The 18,246-nt window shown below is 35.2% G+C and overlaps 1 protein-coding gene across 1 annotated transcript in view; it reads right to left on the bottom strand.

Annotated features, from left to right (window-relative positions):
- Nucleotides 1–18,246, bottom strand: part of Vps13D (vacuolar protein sorting 13D) — a 1,260,195-nt gene that overhangs the window by 1,144,398 nt on the left and 97,551 nt on the right. Inside the window, exons 8-10 of the mRNA XM_090393926.1 lie at nucleotides 17,701–17,895; nucleotides 17,479–17,579; nucleotides 6,052–6,214 (exon numbers count right to left, since the gene is read on the bottom strand). Coding sequence (XP_090250052.1) covers nucleotides 6,052–6,214; nucleotides 17,479–17,579; nucleotides 17,701–17,895 — 459 coding nt within the window. The remainder of the gene's footprint in view (nucleotides 1–6,051; nucleotides 6,215–17,478; nucleotides 17,580–17,700; nucleotides 17,896–18,246) is intronic.

Genomic DNA, 18,246 nt, shown 5'->3' with positions numbered 1-18,246 from the left:
ATTGCTGCTAATCTTTTCACCCCAAAATGCGTAACCTTACACTTTGCCACATTAAATTGACTTGATTTGCACTATGCTCTAACTACGTATGCTGATCTAGTCATGTTTAGATAATATGATCAGTGCTACTTATAACAAAAATTTTCTAACTTCCAAAAAGAGAGAAATCAAAAAATTTAACACTATGTACAAGAAAATTTTTGACCGGAGAGTTACCCTAACTGATGAAAAACATACTATTTAATATTTCTAATCATAACTTGACATCAGCAGAAACTAGCATTTTAAAGAAAGGGTTCAATTTGTGGTCACGTGCACATTCCTAAAACAGATATCATTTGTAACATAAAAAATGCCTTTTATGATACTTTCTACCCCAAGCTGTTTGCAAATGATTAAATTGAAGACTGCGATCCTTCTCTTGTCATTTTGTCCTCCTAAAAAGAACATCAGTTCCTTAGAAAAAAAGAGCATTTTCAAATTTAAAGAAGAACAAAGATATTACAGTACGTAAGGCTGATAAAGCCAATTCAACTGTAATCATGAATACAACTGATTATATGTCCAAAATTTCATTTTTACTCTCTTACATCTCTACTTACACTTCATTAGATTATTACCTGACATGGACAAACCATGAAGAAACCAATAACCTTTTATGCAACATGACTAAGTGGCCTATGGATCTTAAAAAAAAATGATTGAAATCTATGCACCCCTTAACTCCACAATTATATGGAACACCCAAGGTACACAAGAATAATATTCCTCTTCTGTCTATTGTAGATGGCATTAGCTCGCCTACCTATTTGTTATCAAAACATCTGGCTACTCTTCTAAAGAAGCACATCAGACATACAGATGCCTTCATCAAAAATTTGCAACACATTGTAGATAAAGTAGGAAAAATTTGTCTTACCAGTGGACATTCTAGCTAGTCTAGATGTTGTATCGTTGTTCACAAATGTTCCCATAGATGAAGTTATAGCACTCGTATATAATCTGTTCCCTCCTGATATCTACCAACTATTCAGAAATTCTGTCAATTCAGATTATTTCTGATGGAATGGGAAAATCCACAAACAACTATCTCACCTTGCAATGGAAAGCCCTCTATCTCCTCCATGTGCTGACTTATTCACAAAAAACTTTGAAAAAGATTTCTTGCTCTCTACAAATCCTAAACTGTTGCTTTGGTGGAGATACGTAGATGACATATTTATAATCTAGATACAAGGTGTGGCTGAGTTACACAATTTTCTTTCATCTATTAACTCCTTCCACCATAAAATTAAATTCGCTTTAGAACTTGAAAATGAAGGAAAATTGCCTTTCCGAGATGCTTTAATTTCGAAAAAAGGAGGCAGCCTCTCTCTTAGCGTATACCATAAACCCACTCATACAGGTCGTTGAAACATTTCTCTTCATTGCACCATATATAGCAAAAATTAGGTATTATACATACACTGAAAAACAGGGGCATCTATTACAAGAGATGAAACACTAAAAGAAGACTCCTCCTACTACTCACGAGCAGAGGATATTCTAAGAAAATGGTACAAAGAATACTATTCTTCGTACCATTCTTTACACAACAGAAATATAGTAAGTCTAAAACGCATATCTATGTTAAACAACTAGTACCATTACTTTATAGACAAACTGGATGTTCTGTGGAGAAAAGATTGCAACACCAATCTTACACTGTTGATATGAAATCTAAGAAATTTGGACTAACACAACCCAGAATTGATACTGACCACAGTAACCTTTTGTCTGCAATAAGCTTACTCCATCAGTGCCACCTCAAGTTCGAACATCTGTTTAAATGAGCATCGAAGCCTTTCTCCATCGTCCTTACCTGAATTGGAACAACTAGCTCTCGTTATCAAAGATATGGGAAAAGTTCATTCTAATCACACATTAATTTTTTTTTTAAGTCTAATGCTTCTTCTGTCAACTACTAACATTGTTCTGTTTAAACTATTGCATTTAAATGCAATTTATTTAAATAATCCACTTCTGCATTTTACCCTTGTACAAAACTAGCCTTTCATGCTATAATAATGACCTGTAATTTAATATTCAAATATTTGGCTATGAAAGTTTAATACTTTATTAATTCATATTCTTGTGCTTACATTATTTAGTCTCACATTTATTAGTATACCACACCTGCATTGAGTCAAAAGACTCAACATGAGAAGCACACATGCACACACACACTGTTACACACAAAGCCCATCAAATCATGATTTAAAATATGTATCTGCATTCACCACAATATCAGGCAACGCATTCCAATCACCACTCCATTCAAAGAATTTGCTTCTTATGTCCCTGCTAACACCCTCCTTATACAGTTTCCAGGTATGTCCTCTTGTTCTATCCCTTTCTCCCAATCTATGAAAAATTTTTTCCACATTAACCTGATTAGAACCCTTTACCAACTTAAATGTCTCAATCATATCCCCCCTCTCTTCTTCCTATTCACAAGGTTTTGCAAATTGCATCCCAAAGACCGGTTACGACCTTAATCTTCTCTGCACTCTTTCCAATATATCCTCATCACCATGAAAACCAGGGGACTAAATCTGTGCACAATAATCCATACGAGACCTGATCAAAGCTGTACACAATGGGACCAGAAACTCTTTATTTCTGCAAATTTAGGTCCTCCACATCATCACCATAACCTGATGTGATGTCTTCACAACTTGTGCAATGTCACCTCTACACTTCAGGTCCTTGTCCTCCACCACTCTAAGGTCTCTTATCTCCTCAACTTCCTCCAAAATTTCCCCATGAAGTGTATATTTTGCATCCCATTGTTGCCTACTAAACTTCAGAACCTTACACTTGGCAACACTGAATTGACAGTTCCATACTATTGCCCACTCATACAAACTATTCAAGTCCTCCTGTAAGAATACAACTGCTTGTTTCCTTATTACTTTCTCCAATTTGGCAACATTTGCAAACAGTTGAATATCACCAGCTAAACCCATTCCAATATCATTAATATACAAATTAAACAACAATGGTCCTAAAACAGACCCCTGTGGTACACTACTAGTGACCTTCCTGTTTTGAGATAGTGTCCCCATACACGACTTACTGATACCTATCTGATAGTCAGTTACCTATCCAGCTCACTAGCCTGTTATCCAATTCCATCTGCTTCAGTTTAGTGATCAACTTGTGGTGTGGCAATCTATCAAATGTGTTTGCAAAATCTAAGTATTACTGTATATGTTATCTCCCTTGTCCAATACACTCGTCACCTCATTACAGTACATAAGCAAGTTGGTAAACACCTCCCTTTAAAAAATCCATGCTGACAAGCAGAAAGAATACCACTGTTATTAACCCACTTCTGTATCCTATCTCTCACCAACCTCTCCAATACCTTAACTACAACTCCAGATATATAGATCGACCTATAATTTGTTGCCTTAGCATTATAGCCATCTTTGTGAAGTGGAACAATTTTGCCTTCCTTCCACTCTTTAACACAATTCTCCTTTGAGAATTGTATTGTTACAAGATTCATTAAACAGGTAAGTCAAGGCTGACTGAAGCTAACTCCTTGGAACATTCCCTTAAGACAAGTGGTGATATGCCATCAAGTCTTATTGCCTTATTGACATCTAGCTTACTTAACTCCTCATATATCTCTTACTCGCTCACTATTAAGTCTTCTCTCATTTCATTCTCTACACCTGAGTTTCTGATTTCACATCAAGGATGCAATACCCTGATGAATTGCTCACTGAATATCTCGACTATATCCTCTGCAGTAGTTACCAATCTCTCATTTTCATCCATTAACATCATCTTACCATAATCATTATTCTTTCTACTTGTCACATATGGAAAAAACTCACAAAGGTTTTTCTTGGCATGATTTTCTCCATTCTGCTCTGCCCTTCTGTTGTTCTTACGAACTGAGTCACTCTCCTGGCCTGCTCTTTATATTCTTTGTGCAACTGACTGTTACCATTATTCATCATGAGCTGCCTCCAAAGTTCTTCTTCTTCTTCCAGATTGCATGCTTAATTCCCTTACTCATCCATTTTACATTTACCTTATACAGCCTTTCGACCTTCAGACTGTATTCACACATTGAAGCTCTCATGTATTTCTTATCAGTTCCCAAACAGCATTTATTTCCTTTCAGTTTAACTCCTCATTCCATGCTATAGCTCAAAGCTGTCTTCTAACATTGTTATAATCACCAGCCTTGTACTTCCACGTACATCATTTCTGACAGAAGTCAACATATATGACTAGCCACAACCCAGGTGATCACTCTCACCAACTGGAGAGAAGTGAAAACCCCACTCATAATTACATCCTCTGATGAAAAAATCTCAATCCTCGCATGCCTTTCTTTGCATAATGCCTATAATGCCTGGGACAATTTTGTGGCACCCATCTTGCAAAAAGCTTTTACACATGCAATTCCTTCATGCAAAATATATCCTACATGTTCTTTTGAAATGCCTATAGTCTCAGCAATTTCATGCACAGTGACTTGCCAGTCATCCAATACCATATCACACACTTGATTAATGATTTATAGTGTTATACTTTTTTTGGATGTCCTTCATGTTGATCATCTTCAAGGCTGGTACGGCCACGTTTAAACTCGGCAGCCCATTTCTTAATCGTCAAAATGAAGAAGAGTGCCCATAAACTTTTATGAACTTCAAATGAATTTCTTTTGGTGTTGAACCTTCTTTTCCAAAAAATTTTATAACTGCATGATACTCAATTTTATCCATTTCAAGGGATTCGGACAACACTTTTGCTTCAGACAGTTGTATAAAACAAACTACTTGATAGAATGATTTGGAATTTCACATGGATGCTTATGACAGATGTACCAACAAAAAAAAATCTTGCCAATAGTGTTGCCATCTATGGTCGAGGCCAAGAAAAATTGTTCTTGGCCTCGACCATAAACTTTTCAGACCACCCTCTTACAGTAATATTAATGTACTGTAATACCAAAAGAAATTGCAAGAAATATAACTAAAAAAATCACAAGAAGAATGACAAAAGAAAATGTGAGAAAAATAACAAAAGAAATCACACAAACAAAGCAAATGAAACTGGAAGAAGTAGAGCAAAGGAAATTGCAAAAATAAAATAAAAATTGTAGAAAAGAGAGCAAAAGAAATAGTGAGAAACTGCACATCGACAACAAAATATAAAGCACTGGAAGGAAACATACATAAAGCACACAAAATGACAACATGAAAAATACAAATGCAAACAAATAATGGGAGACATAAGAAAGAACTGGAAAAATATGAACTCGGCGGCAGTGTGATGGTATGGTTCTGTTTTTCCTGATTTGGCCTCAGATCCCTGTTTGTGGTGCCACGAACACAGAACTCCAAGAGAACATCCATTGTCTCTTTCATCAAGACAATGCACTGTGTCATAAAGCTGCTGTATCTGCGTAGTTGGTGATAACGAACATCACTACACATGACTGGCCTCCACAGAGCCCTGATTGCAATCCTATTGAACATCTGTGGGATGGAGTGGAGCATCAGGTGAGGTCAAGGGAAATCCACCCCATAACAGTCCAGGACCTCACTACAAGCCTACAGGAAGAATGGTCCAAAATTCTCATTGATCGCTATCGCATGCTTATGGAAAGTATGCCCTGTAGGACTGCTGCAGTCATCGCAGCAAAAGGATTGTCCTACATCTTATTAAGAGGGGGGAGGACACCATGGTGTTTGCTCCTCACCCTATGTGTCTGTTGACCTCTTTCCAAACAGTGTATTTATACTTTTATGTGACATTTCTCTTGTGTAGTTCCAATGTATTAGTCTAAGGCAACCAGTCTGTATACAAATAATAAAGTATAAATAATGGCCTGAAATTTAATTTCTGAAATGATAGTGCACATCATACAAAAAAAAAAAAAAAAAAGTGCTGAGGGTGCAATCCCGTACAAAAATAAATTATTCTGTTTGGAATGCATATACAATTTTTTTAATTTGTTTTAAGTCATTAGGACATGTAACAAACCTTTGCTGATGGTGAAAGACTTTCAGGTTTAATTAAAAAGGTATGGTAACATTTCACATATGCCACAATATCTTGTGCTCTCTGCAAAACAAACTGCCAGGTATTACGTTTCATCTGTGTATTTATATTAGCTTGTATTGCAAACCTCCACCATCTTCTGACACTAACAGAGACAAAAGATTACAGTTTAAAATTGTAATTTTTGCTGTTAAGTTTAATAATATTTTAATAACAATCAATAAGTTACAAAAGTAAAGAGGAATTTTCTGTTTATTCACTCGAGTTTTGCAAGCAAAAAAAGGAATGCTAGCCAAATAATGTACACATAAATAGATAAAACTCAATACAATAAGTGATAAATAATAATATTAATGTATCACTGTACTTTTAAAACAAGAATAATGTAAACTGCAATATGTAGTCTAGCTAAAGAATAGTTTGGATGCAATGTAACACTATTTACCATGAGATCTCTTAATGTGAAAACAATGCTTTTTTGGTCATAGTAAGTGACCTAGAAAGTACTGTTCTCCTCAAAACTATAATAGCACATTCTCCTATTAAAGGGAAACAATAGTTAGTCCTGTAATTCAAATACAGGGTGTTATGAAATTTGATTATTACTCAAAAATATATATATGAATATTTAATCATGATTACTTCTTAATACTTGAAGATAGACATAAATCGCAATGGTTAGGTTAAGGGTTATGCTATCATAAGCTATCATAAATTCTGGAATAGATGAACAACACAGAATTATGTTGATTTAATTCCAAAGAACTGTGTAGTATCGGTACCATGGGAAGCAAGGCCAGACTTATCAGATTTCAGGAATTTGATGAAGTCTTTGATTTTTTGGGATTCTGTTCTCAAGAGAGTAGCTGAGCAGTCCAAAATAAAGTTGACGTGAATAGAGTACTTGATAAAAACCAGGCAACGAGAAAGAGGAGTGGTAATTTATCACTGATGGATGGTAGAAAAATCAGTTTCCAAAATGGTTTGAAGGTGGTGCACAAAGAGGTAGTAATTTATAATAAGTTTGGTTTAATCCTTTATCCAAGTGTGAGCAAACAAAGTTTGCACCTGAAAGTATCTTCAGGACTGGGGTAAGGTAGTACAACACCAGGCAACTCGTTGCAAAGGTGGAGAAAGCTCTCATCATTCCTATCTCAGTATCTCCCATAATGCAAAGCACATCTCCTTGCAGATATGTGTAATGCTATGCATTAAGGCAAGGCATTAAGGTAAGTATTTTAAATTTGATCAACTATTACAAAAGTTGTGAAACTTCATGACAGCACCCAAATTTTAACCATTCTGACTGCATGCCTATCTCTAAGTTTTGTGAAGTAATCCCAATTAACTATTATTTTTATTTATTTTTTTAATAATGAAGGAGTTATGTAAAACTGAGGAAAAGTAATCACAATTGTTAATTCTTTTTTTAATATCAAAGGAGTTATGTATAGGAATTTGAATTACAAACCTACCACTGTACTCAAATAGTGTACTGTTTACTCAGTTGCGACTTTGACATAAGTTAGCAAATGCATACTAAATAACTTAAGTCTGTTTTGAATAGCATCAACTGATCTTGCCCTGATGATGTCCTGGAAAAAATATGCAGGGGGGCTAATAAATACTGTTATTTTCTACATATGTTAACCAATATTAACCAATTAACCTACATAATATGTCTACAAAATTTTCTTTGAAGCATTAAATCTTTGCTGATGGCAAGTTACATCATTAGTTCCTTAAAAGATCTCCCTAAAAATTACTTCCTGATATCGTCTACACTGCACAGCACTACTTCCTAATAGATATTGGGGGGGGGGGGGGATTTGCATCATCCATACATCACTCTACAACTGATAGACTGAGTTTGAAGTCTTCCACATGTTACCAAAGTATCTGGAAGTATTCGGGAGGTATGTGTGATTTTCATAGCTTGCTATTATTCCACTTGCTAGAGGCCTAAAGTGGGTTGAAAACTTTCTTTTTTTTTTTTTGTTTCTAGAGAGTCCACTCATACTTATCTATTCCAGCGGTGGCTCGACACATGCCTGATTGCTTCTGTCTAATATCTAGTTTCCCTGGTTTTGCACTTCCAATCTCTCACTGAACAATAATAATAATAACTACAACAACATTTTCTCCAAGCACCTAACTCCAAAACCATTTAAGTATAGTCCATCAGGAATATGCATGTCCTTATTTCATCAAATTCACTCCACACATCTATAAACTGTACACTATTTCTTCTGCACAGTCTTCTTATAGGCAATCATGGCCCTCCTTCTCAATTCTATCCTATCATACCAAAGCAGCAGACTCATAATCTTTACTTCAGTACTTTTCATTTTTGCTTCTTCTAACATCTCTTTCATATCTTCTCTCATTGCACTTTCTCACCTTTCAAATCATTTGTGCCTGCCAAAACAATTAATTTGTTTGCTTCTTTCTTCTGCAAGAAGCTTCACTAACATCCTTTATCTTCGCACTTGGAAAACATGCTTTCGTCACTTTCTCATTATGTATACATCTTATCATTGAATCCCCATACAATATTATCTCTTTGCTCCCAGTTTTTCAACGTTTATTTTTCCCATTCACTCTTTCCGGATTATCTCCCTATTACCTAAACAGCAGTAAATGTACTAACGTTATTTGCAGCTGAAATTTAAAAAAACATATGATGTACATCACTGGCAATATATTTTAAGCATAACATCTGATCAGCCCTACTGTCAACTGCAAAATAACAATTACTTCTTGTTACAGAGATAGTAATGTTTGACTCAATTTAAACATCAAGAAAAAGCTGAGAATCATGTGTCACTTAATAGATTGTAAAAGCTAAAAACTGATAATGATAAACATGATGAATGAAGCAAGACAACAAGATTATTTTCAAATTATTCAACTTGATGAAGCATATATTCATTTCACTAATATTCCCACTAAAATAATACTTGAAAAAGTACTCTAAAGTGCACACTAGATAATAATTCTAGCAACTGAAGGGAAAATAACTTGTTCGAATTCTGCTTAATAACTTTAAGCTTGGTGCCAATTTATTATGCTCACCCAACTTCCATTAAAAATGACTTACAGATGCTTCAACTCCTATTGCTAGCACAAATCAAGAGAATAAAAATTAAATGAAAAGGATATAACAATAATATGGACTTATAACATTATAATGACATAAAGCAAATACAAGAATAAAGCATATTAAAACAGTTTTCTCCATTTTATAATTATTATTACGGGTGACTTCAGGGAGTCCTTAGACTCATCAAGGGAGGCCCTAAACATCATGTCCACACAACTATACGACATTCTCACAGTATCTATCATACCTTGCCTTGAACTCACTCACCTTCATAGCTCCCATAACAGACTCTGGCAGCTTATTCCACTCTAAAAGTAAAGAACCCAGCTCTAACACCCTTGCTAACCACACTCGCCTAGCTTCCATAGGTGTCCCCTAGTTCTCCCACCACCAGTCCTGATCTCAAAAGTATCCTCTGATTTAATCCTATAGAAACCCTTTAGCAATTTGAATGTCTCAATCATATCTCCCCTTTTCTGCCTATCAACTAATTTCTGCAACCCACCAATCTTCAACCTGATCTCATAAGGTTCATTCCATAGACCTGCTATCATCTTGGTCACTCGTCTCTGGATCCTCTCCACCTCCTCCCTCATCAAGAAGAAACCTAGGTGACCAAATCTGGGCACAGTAGTCGAGATGAAGTCTTATCAAGGCTCGGTACAGAGGTACAATAACTTGCTTGTCTCTGCTCATCAAAGTATTTTTCAACAACCTAGTGAGGTGATGAGCTGATTTAGCCACTTTTGCAATGTGCCCCCTAAACTTCATCTCCCTATCCACCAACACTCCCAAGTCCCTGGCCTCATCAATCTCCTGGAGTACAGTTCCACCAATGTGGTATACTGCTGCTAATCTTTTCACCGCAACCTTACATTTTGTCACATTAAATTGACATCCATTCTCCTTAGCCCAGAATTTCAATCTATCCAAGTTGTCCTGCAAGATTTTGACATCTTCTGCATTCACTATTTCCCTACCTAACTTTGCATCATCAGCAAACAAATGAACTGTTCCTCTTAGATCCTTCCCTATATCGTTAATGAACAAATTAAACAGCACTGGTCCAAGAACAGAACCCTGCAGCATGCTGCTAGTCACAGGTCATCTTTTGGACTCTACTCCTGAATAAACTACTCTCTGATATCTTTCCAACAACCACCCACCTATTCATCTCACTAACCCAATATTCATTCCCATATGTTGCAGTTTACGGATTAGAATTCCATGTGGTATCCTGTCAAATGCCTTAGCCAGGTCCAGCAGTATCACTGTAAACTCATTACCCTTATCCAGTCTGTCACTGTGTTATAAAACTTGAGCAAGTTATTGAGGCATGATCTACCCTTCACAAAGACATGCTGTCCTCCGTACAGTATCTCATTTTCATCAATCCATTCCTGTATTGTTCCCTTGATCACTTTCTCCAAGACCTTGACAATGACTCCTGATATGCTGATCGGGCGGTAATTTGCAACAGTAGTCTTGGATCCTCCTTTATGCAGTGGAACTATTTTCCCCCCTCTTTCCACACCTTTGGGACTAAACCAGACCCGAGACTCAGATTCCACAACATGGTCAAGGCACTGATAATTCTTTAGCTGCTTCACGTAAGACCCGTGCCGGTATACCATCCAATCCCACAGATGTATTCACATTAAGGTTCTGTAATAGACTATTCACCTCCAATTCATTCATCACAATTCCCGTATAAACTAATGGTTCCTTCATTTTTTCAATGTCACCACCTGGATGATATACTCTTGCAAAGTGCTCGCTCAGTAATTCCACTATATCGACTGATTCAGTGAGCTCCTTACTATCGTCATTCCTTAAAATCATTCTGCCATGTACAGTTTTTTTTTTTGCTTGCAGCATACTGAAGAACTGTTTGGGACTCTCTTTAGCTTGCATAGCTAGTTTCCTTTCATAATCTGCTTTTGCTTTTTTTTTTACCACACTCGTTACCCTTCTGGTCTGTGCTTTATACCGTTTGTGTGCCTGCAGGTCACCTTTCTCTTTAAATTCCCTTCACAGTTGTTTCTTTTTTTGCAGCTCAAGCTTAATGGTGTTATTCATCCATTTAACCCCTACTTGTTTTACTATTCGGACCCTAGGTATACAATCAGCCATAACATCCTGTAAACTCCTTGACCACTTCCCATGCTCTATCGACATCCAGCCCTTGCAGTTTTACATGCCATGGCACTGATCCAAGCAATCTCCTAAGCTTGTCATACTTGCCAGCATAGTAATTCCACATATACCCTGTCTTAATCGAAAATTCCATACCTTTAGCCACCTCCCAGGTCAAGACCTTATAATTACTCTCACCAAAAGGTGGCAACATGGTCAAATTCTCAGATGCTATTACCAAGTCAAGCACTCTCAAACCCCTAGTATTTTCAATTACATGCTGTCTCAGATAGTTATCCCTTAATAATTGAATAAAATCCATTTCCTTCCTCACATGTCCTCTCCTCCTTCCAATCAATGTTACCATAGTTGAAATCCCCCATATAATTACACTCCTTCCACTCATTTCATCAATTTGATTATGCATATTATCTCCACCATCTATTCCATCACCTGGTCTATAGCAGCACCCAACTGTATATTTTGTTCTGCCAGTGTCAATCTCACACCAAATAGCCTCAAATGAGCTCTTTTCACTATCCTGCAATACAACTTCAATTCTCCTTGGCTGCAGTTCATCAGCTATCATCAATAACACTCCTCCCCTCATTTTATTCTCTCTGTCCCTCCTAAACACACTATAACCTATACATTCTATCCCACTAACTATATCATCTTCCGTAATCATGTTATCAATGTATTTCATAGTTATGTAGCGTAGACTTTCCCTCATTAAGTGGTTCCTTAAAGGAATAATGTAAGGCTGGCTTTGTCTGGGATTACGAACAAAGGAACTACTACTGTATAATGCAATCAGTCATTTTATTACATTGCAATCATGATGGTTTTTATTTGTCATCTGACATGCTTCAAGCTTTTGATTACAAAATAAATACTAACCATAGTTATTTGGTTTTATTGGATAAATAGTTCGTTGTGTCTCAAGAAGGCCTAACCACCAAAACAAATGTAACTCAGAATCTAACTAAATTATGACAAATATAGCATTGTGTATATCATGAAATCTACTGAGAAGTATCCATAAAACAGGAATAGTAATCGATTTTTGAAAGGCAGAATCTCTTTGCAAAATGCAGAATTTCTTTGGGGAAAGTAGAAAACTAAAGATTAAAAAAAAAAAAAAGATAAAGCTTTTGATAGATTTTTATTATTACTAAAATCTTTTTTATGCTTGTTTCTGCATCTTGATTACATCTAGAAAAAAGTTCAATTATGTTGAAAGTTTAGGGAAGTACTTTAATTGCAGCACTTGTAATACTAAATTCTAATGCTGAAGAGAAAAGTTTCCTATGAAAAAAAACAGGAATGTTGCTTACAGTTTTGAAGGTCTTTACTTCCAAAACACAAGGAAAGAAATGTATACACTGAAAGGTTTCTGAAGAACCATGTTTCTTTCATACAATAAACATGTTGTACTGCAAACTGGAGGGAAAATGTTGTTTAAGCACTCTCCTTTTTTTAACAAAATTCTTCTCATATTTCCATTGTTTCATTATTGAGGGATTATGACATCATTTCATGATTAAGGGATATATATGAGGGATTATTTTCTTGCTGTTGTTATATATAATCAAACTATGATTAGAACTAACACCACCATAATGTTTATAGCAATGCCTCTATCTGCATCTCTATCAGTTGAAAGCTACTTAACAGTTGTGAACATCAAAATATCAGTAAGATGACTTCACAGTTAAGTAAGTTTGGAGTGAGAAAGCTGGCATTTAAAGAATCGAAATCAAGTTCAGAATGGTGACATTATTATTATTATATGACACCTCCAAGGAGACCAAAGACTCATCAAGGGAGGGTAACTACTCTACAACTCTCCATCTCTACCACTCAATCCACATCATCTACACCAATGCAGTCTACTCCCCACCACTACTAGTATTTTCACAATCACAAACGCCCATGCCCACGATGGGATTCAAACCCGCAGCCCCTTTGGCTGGAAAGTGGATATACTAATCACTTGCCCAGCCAGACTGGCATTAGAAGAGCAACTCAGACTGCAAATAAATGTTGATAGGAATGTGGGAGAAATTGCTAACCAAAGTAAAGAAAAAAAAAAAAGATTAAGTCACACACTCTCTGATATAGCTGAGGTACATGGCAAACATACGCACAAATGGCAGTCATTGAAAAAAAAACTGAAATTTGAATATGCTAGTTAAAGCCAGTGCAGTTTTGCAGATAAGACCACATATATTTGTGGAATGAATTGTGAAGGTTCTGGAGGGTTTGCCTTGTACTGCATATAATCCACAGTAATATGAAAATGGGAGGAACATTTGGAAAATATAGCATCTAATTCTCTTCTAAATCATATATGGCAAATGCACATGGACTTATATACTGTAAATAGAAAACTATGCACAGTAAATAACTCAATGATTATAACAAAGGCAAAGCAGTGATTTGCTCTGCCTGTGGCAGAGCAAATCATAATAGAAAAATGCTCGTTTGTGACCTCTTGACATAAGTTCATTAATTGAGCTTGTAATTTGTAATTACAGCTGAAACAAGTAATGCTATAATGCATTAATGATTTTGTAAAAAATAAAAAAAAAAAATCTGCTTCCTTCATATAAAACTGGTTATTTTACCTCTAGATGAAAAGCACTTATTTATAATGATTGCTGATGTGAATTTGGGTCTGACTAAGCTAGAAAATCTGGATTTAATGAACAACCCAACAAGTAAATTAAACTCGTCATTCAAATAACAACTTGAAATATGTGGGTGTACACACACACACACACACACACACACGTGCATACTGGTACACCACTGATTTTCCAGCAGCCTTAGTTCTAGAGCTTCTAAAGTCTCCAGACCAACTAACATCACATAATAAAAATTCATTGGTATATTTCTGATTCACTAAGCTCTGCCATGTCTGTCTAAAAAGCACCTTGCACCAATAGAGACAAATATTAAATGTAAATTAAACATGAATTAAATGATTAAATTAAATACATTAGTGTAAACAATACAGCACAACTTTATTAGTATCACTGCAAAGAGACTGTTAATTAAATATGAATTAAATGATATAATGAAATGCATACATCAGTACACTATAGTACAGTATATACGAAAAACAGGTTTATTAATTACTGTACTTGCAAAAAATACTGCAATAGTACTGCTCCTATAGCGGCAAAATTTAGAACCTGAACCTTTATTTCTTTAATGAATATCTACATGGTTATCAGCAATTACAACATCTAATGAATGTTTCATGAAAAGTGAGTAATACTTAACCTTGGCAGAGAATAACATTCCTTGGTCTTGGGGTTGGATATTGGATGCATAGTTTGGTGGTAAACAATTTTCTTATAAAGAAGCATCTCTTGGGTGAACTGAACAGTAGTACAGAATAAAAATTTTGTAATCTTCCAAAAGACCTACAAGATGAGCAGTATACTTGGGCTTCAAGCACAAAAAACTTTTCAAACCATTCTAACAATCTATCCATTTGTATTTGCATTGGTTTATTACAGTCAATTTTAATGACTTTCAAGGCCCTAGGTACATTGGGCATTTAGTTTTTCTCATCACCAGCAACAGCTTAGATTTGTGTGTCAGCTGCATTTGAGCATCATATGAGAATAATTCAATCCTCACACTGAATCATGCAGGCGTGAATATCCTTCGCAGCACACATCACTAATATAATGCAATTTTATCAGCATTAATAATATGTACCCTCTGTAGTGCAAATGAAAGACTAACAGGACATTGTATTCTTTGATTGGAAAAAACCTGAATGTGATTGTCATCTTGATGAAAAGAATGTTTATATGGGCTTCTTCAACTGAAGAGGAGTTAGTTAATCTCATACAGAGGTAGTAGGTTTTGTTTTTATCCCAGAAATCCAGTTTTTTCATCCGACAGACAGGCAAATCAGTCCTAGTACATATCAGTAGTTTTTATGTGTGAATTACACAATTCACACATAATATAAGAAAAACTTTTCGTATATTATGTGTAGATGGAGGCTGAAGTGGTGCAGATGGTAAGTTGGGTAGAGTGGAATGTCCTCTCACATAATAATAATAGTACACTAAGGAACTCATCAGCTGCAAGTTTAGAAATTTGTCCATATACTCATATTTATCACTCATATTTCCATAAACATGAGTGATAAATTTCGTTATAAAGAACAAGCTAGCTGAAAAAGTCCATCTCACTTCATTCCATCATAATCACTATATATATATATATATATATATATATATATATATATATATATATATATCATACATATAGCAAATTTTCTGCACCAAAACACAATCATCGAGTTGTTTCAACACTTTTATCTTATGTTGTATCAACATGGATTTCTGGTCACTCTTGACACCATCATCACCACTACTGTGAAGAGACCTTGCACACAAATCATAGCTAGGGTTAAATGAAAGCAAATTAAGCTAAAAATCCTCAAAATCAAGTAATCACCACAACTGAAGATGTAAACAATTAAGGAAGCTTCAGGCTACACACGGCACCATCTGTGATGGGCCAGTCAACTAGTCAGGTGGTTGCTGGAAATTTCAAGTTCACTCTATAATTTAGTCTGCAGCAAAGTAGGTGCCAGACCACTTGTTGTTGGAAAATTGTGGCACACCTGTAATTAAGAATCTTTGACTCACAAAAGAACAGCATGATTTTATGTTCTACTTTATTATTATGAAGACAGCTTTGACATGGCCAATTGTAGATCTTCCCTGCACCCACACAACATACAGAATAGTAAATCATCAATTACAATGTCACATTTTCTGAGAACATATGAAGACAAATTCATTTCCTATATAAAGTATATTATTTTCTATATAAAGTTGTGGTTCTTTTGGATTTACAGTCAAAACTACTAAAGCTATGAGGCCAATGTATTATGTTTGTAATACATAATGCATAGCATTATGGCAAGGGCCACTACCCAGACTGGTTTTGATCTTTATTGAGATCTTGTCAGTAGGAGCCAGACCAGAAAGTGATAGCAAGGTTCAAGTGATGCAGAAGTTGTATTTCCATATACATGTAGCCAAAAGTCACACCTTATTACTAAAATACTCTGAATTAGAGATAGCAAACAAAGTTTGAGCACAAAGTCACTTCATGACTCTCTAATCCAGAGTATTTTAGTAATAAGGTATGACACCTTTTGGCTACCAGTAGAAATATGACTTCTGCATACTTCTACCATGGTTTCATTATGGGATACTCATGCAATTGATGCATGTCATTAGCCTCTATATACAAGTAGCCCAGTTGTGAAGTGACTTCACGTGCAAACTTTGTTTGCTTACACTTGGATAAATGATGAGACTAAGAATATAATTTCTTGGCATCTTTAATTTATAGTATAACAAAGTGAAAAAACTTTCAACAAGAGGAGCCACTGATCTGAGCTATGGAGGCTCTCCAAATGAATATAAAGAACATTTTAACTGAGAAATATCACTATAATGCACCAGTAGTTGATGCTTTGCAATTCCTTATTAGAGATTTTCCATCAAATGTATTATAACTATTTGACATGTGATGCATTAAGTCATTTTAAATGGTAAAATAGAATCAATAAACATAAAGAGCAAACATATGGAGCATACTGTTTCACTTAGCAAATTATCACCTTAGAAGGCCACATGAGAACACTGTACTCCTCATAGCTCTTATTCCTGTTTATGTTACCTAGTTTTTGTACCTAGCACAACTCAAAATCAGAACTGTATGTTTTCTTCCAGATAATTCTTGGTAGATGTCATTTATTCTTCAAATAAATCACCACCAATGCCAGATAAAGCTCATACTTGATCTGGCATTGGGCCTTGAAAATGTTAATTTTCAAGGTCCTTTCAAGAAGCATAGAACATGCTAATGCATATAAACCAAATCTGCGGTAATGACTAGAGAATTCCTAAGAGCAACCAAACAAATTACGTTACAGCACCGTATTTCACAAACATAACAAAACATAAGCACTAAATATAGACTATATCAGAATAAATATAACAACATACCTTTATGCCTTCTTCATCTTCATGAGACCTAATGTAAATTTTTCATGAAAAGTATAAATACATGAAAAAAAAAAAATGGGAGAAGACAAAAAATATAATAGGAAATTTTCTTACTCTGTTTTTATATCGACATTAGGTCTCCACTTCCTGTATTTCCATAATATATCCATTCGTTCATATTCCCTTTCCCACAATACTATCTGCTTATACTGAACCTACAAATCATCACAAAACATAAATGAATTATTCAGAAAAAAAAAAGAGAAAGTATGGAAACAAATGACAACAGTACAAAAACAGCTCAAAGAACAATCAGCAGAATCTTTTTTTTTTTACCTCACTTAAAGTAAGAGAGATGTTTTCCAGGAGAACATCACAAATAATTCTTGGTGAATTTCTTGAGCGCAATGGCTTTAATGAAGAATTTCTCTTTAGTTTTGCCTTAGCATTTACTGGTGCCAAAATATAATCATGATTCTTGACACTGCCTAGAGAGGTGCAACAAGTATGGACATGCTTCTGCATTGCATCCTAAAATGAAGTAAACGATCAGTACAGAAATAATCAAAGAAACAATGTAAAACAATATAGTTACATGTGTGACTGATTGAATGTACCAATATTGGAATAATATTCCAATCTAAATGGTGCCTTTCAAAGCACCAACTATAATTTTTTTGAACTTTACTCTTTCATGATAATGAATTAATCAAGATTTAATAACAATGCTGATTATACACCACTTACTACCTTGCTGGCAAGCATGAACCAGGATATAAATTTTCTGCTGGATCAGTCAAATACAAGATTTTTCAAAGTTTTCCATGACAGGAGTTGGTAGGTTAGACATGCTATAAATTAAAGATATTAAGAAATTATATA

Source organism: Typopeltis vanoorti, chromosome 6, assembly GCF_054136105.1.
Source record: "Typopeltis vanoorti isolate ZY-2024b chromosome 6, IOZ_Tvanoo_1.0, whole genome shotgun sequence".
NCBI classification, from domain to species: Eukaryota; Metazoa; Arthropoda; class Arachnida; order Uropygi; family Thelyphonidae; genus Typopeltis; species Typopeltis vanoorti.
This window is presented reverse-complemented; position numbering and strand designations above follow the sequence as displayed.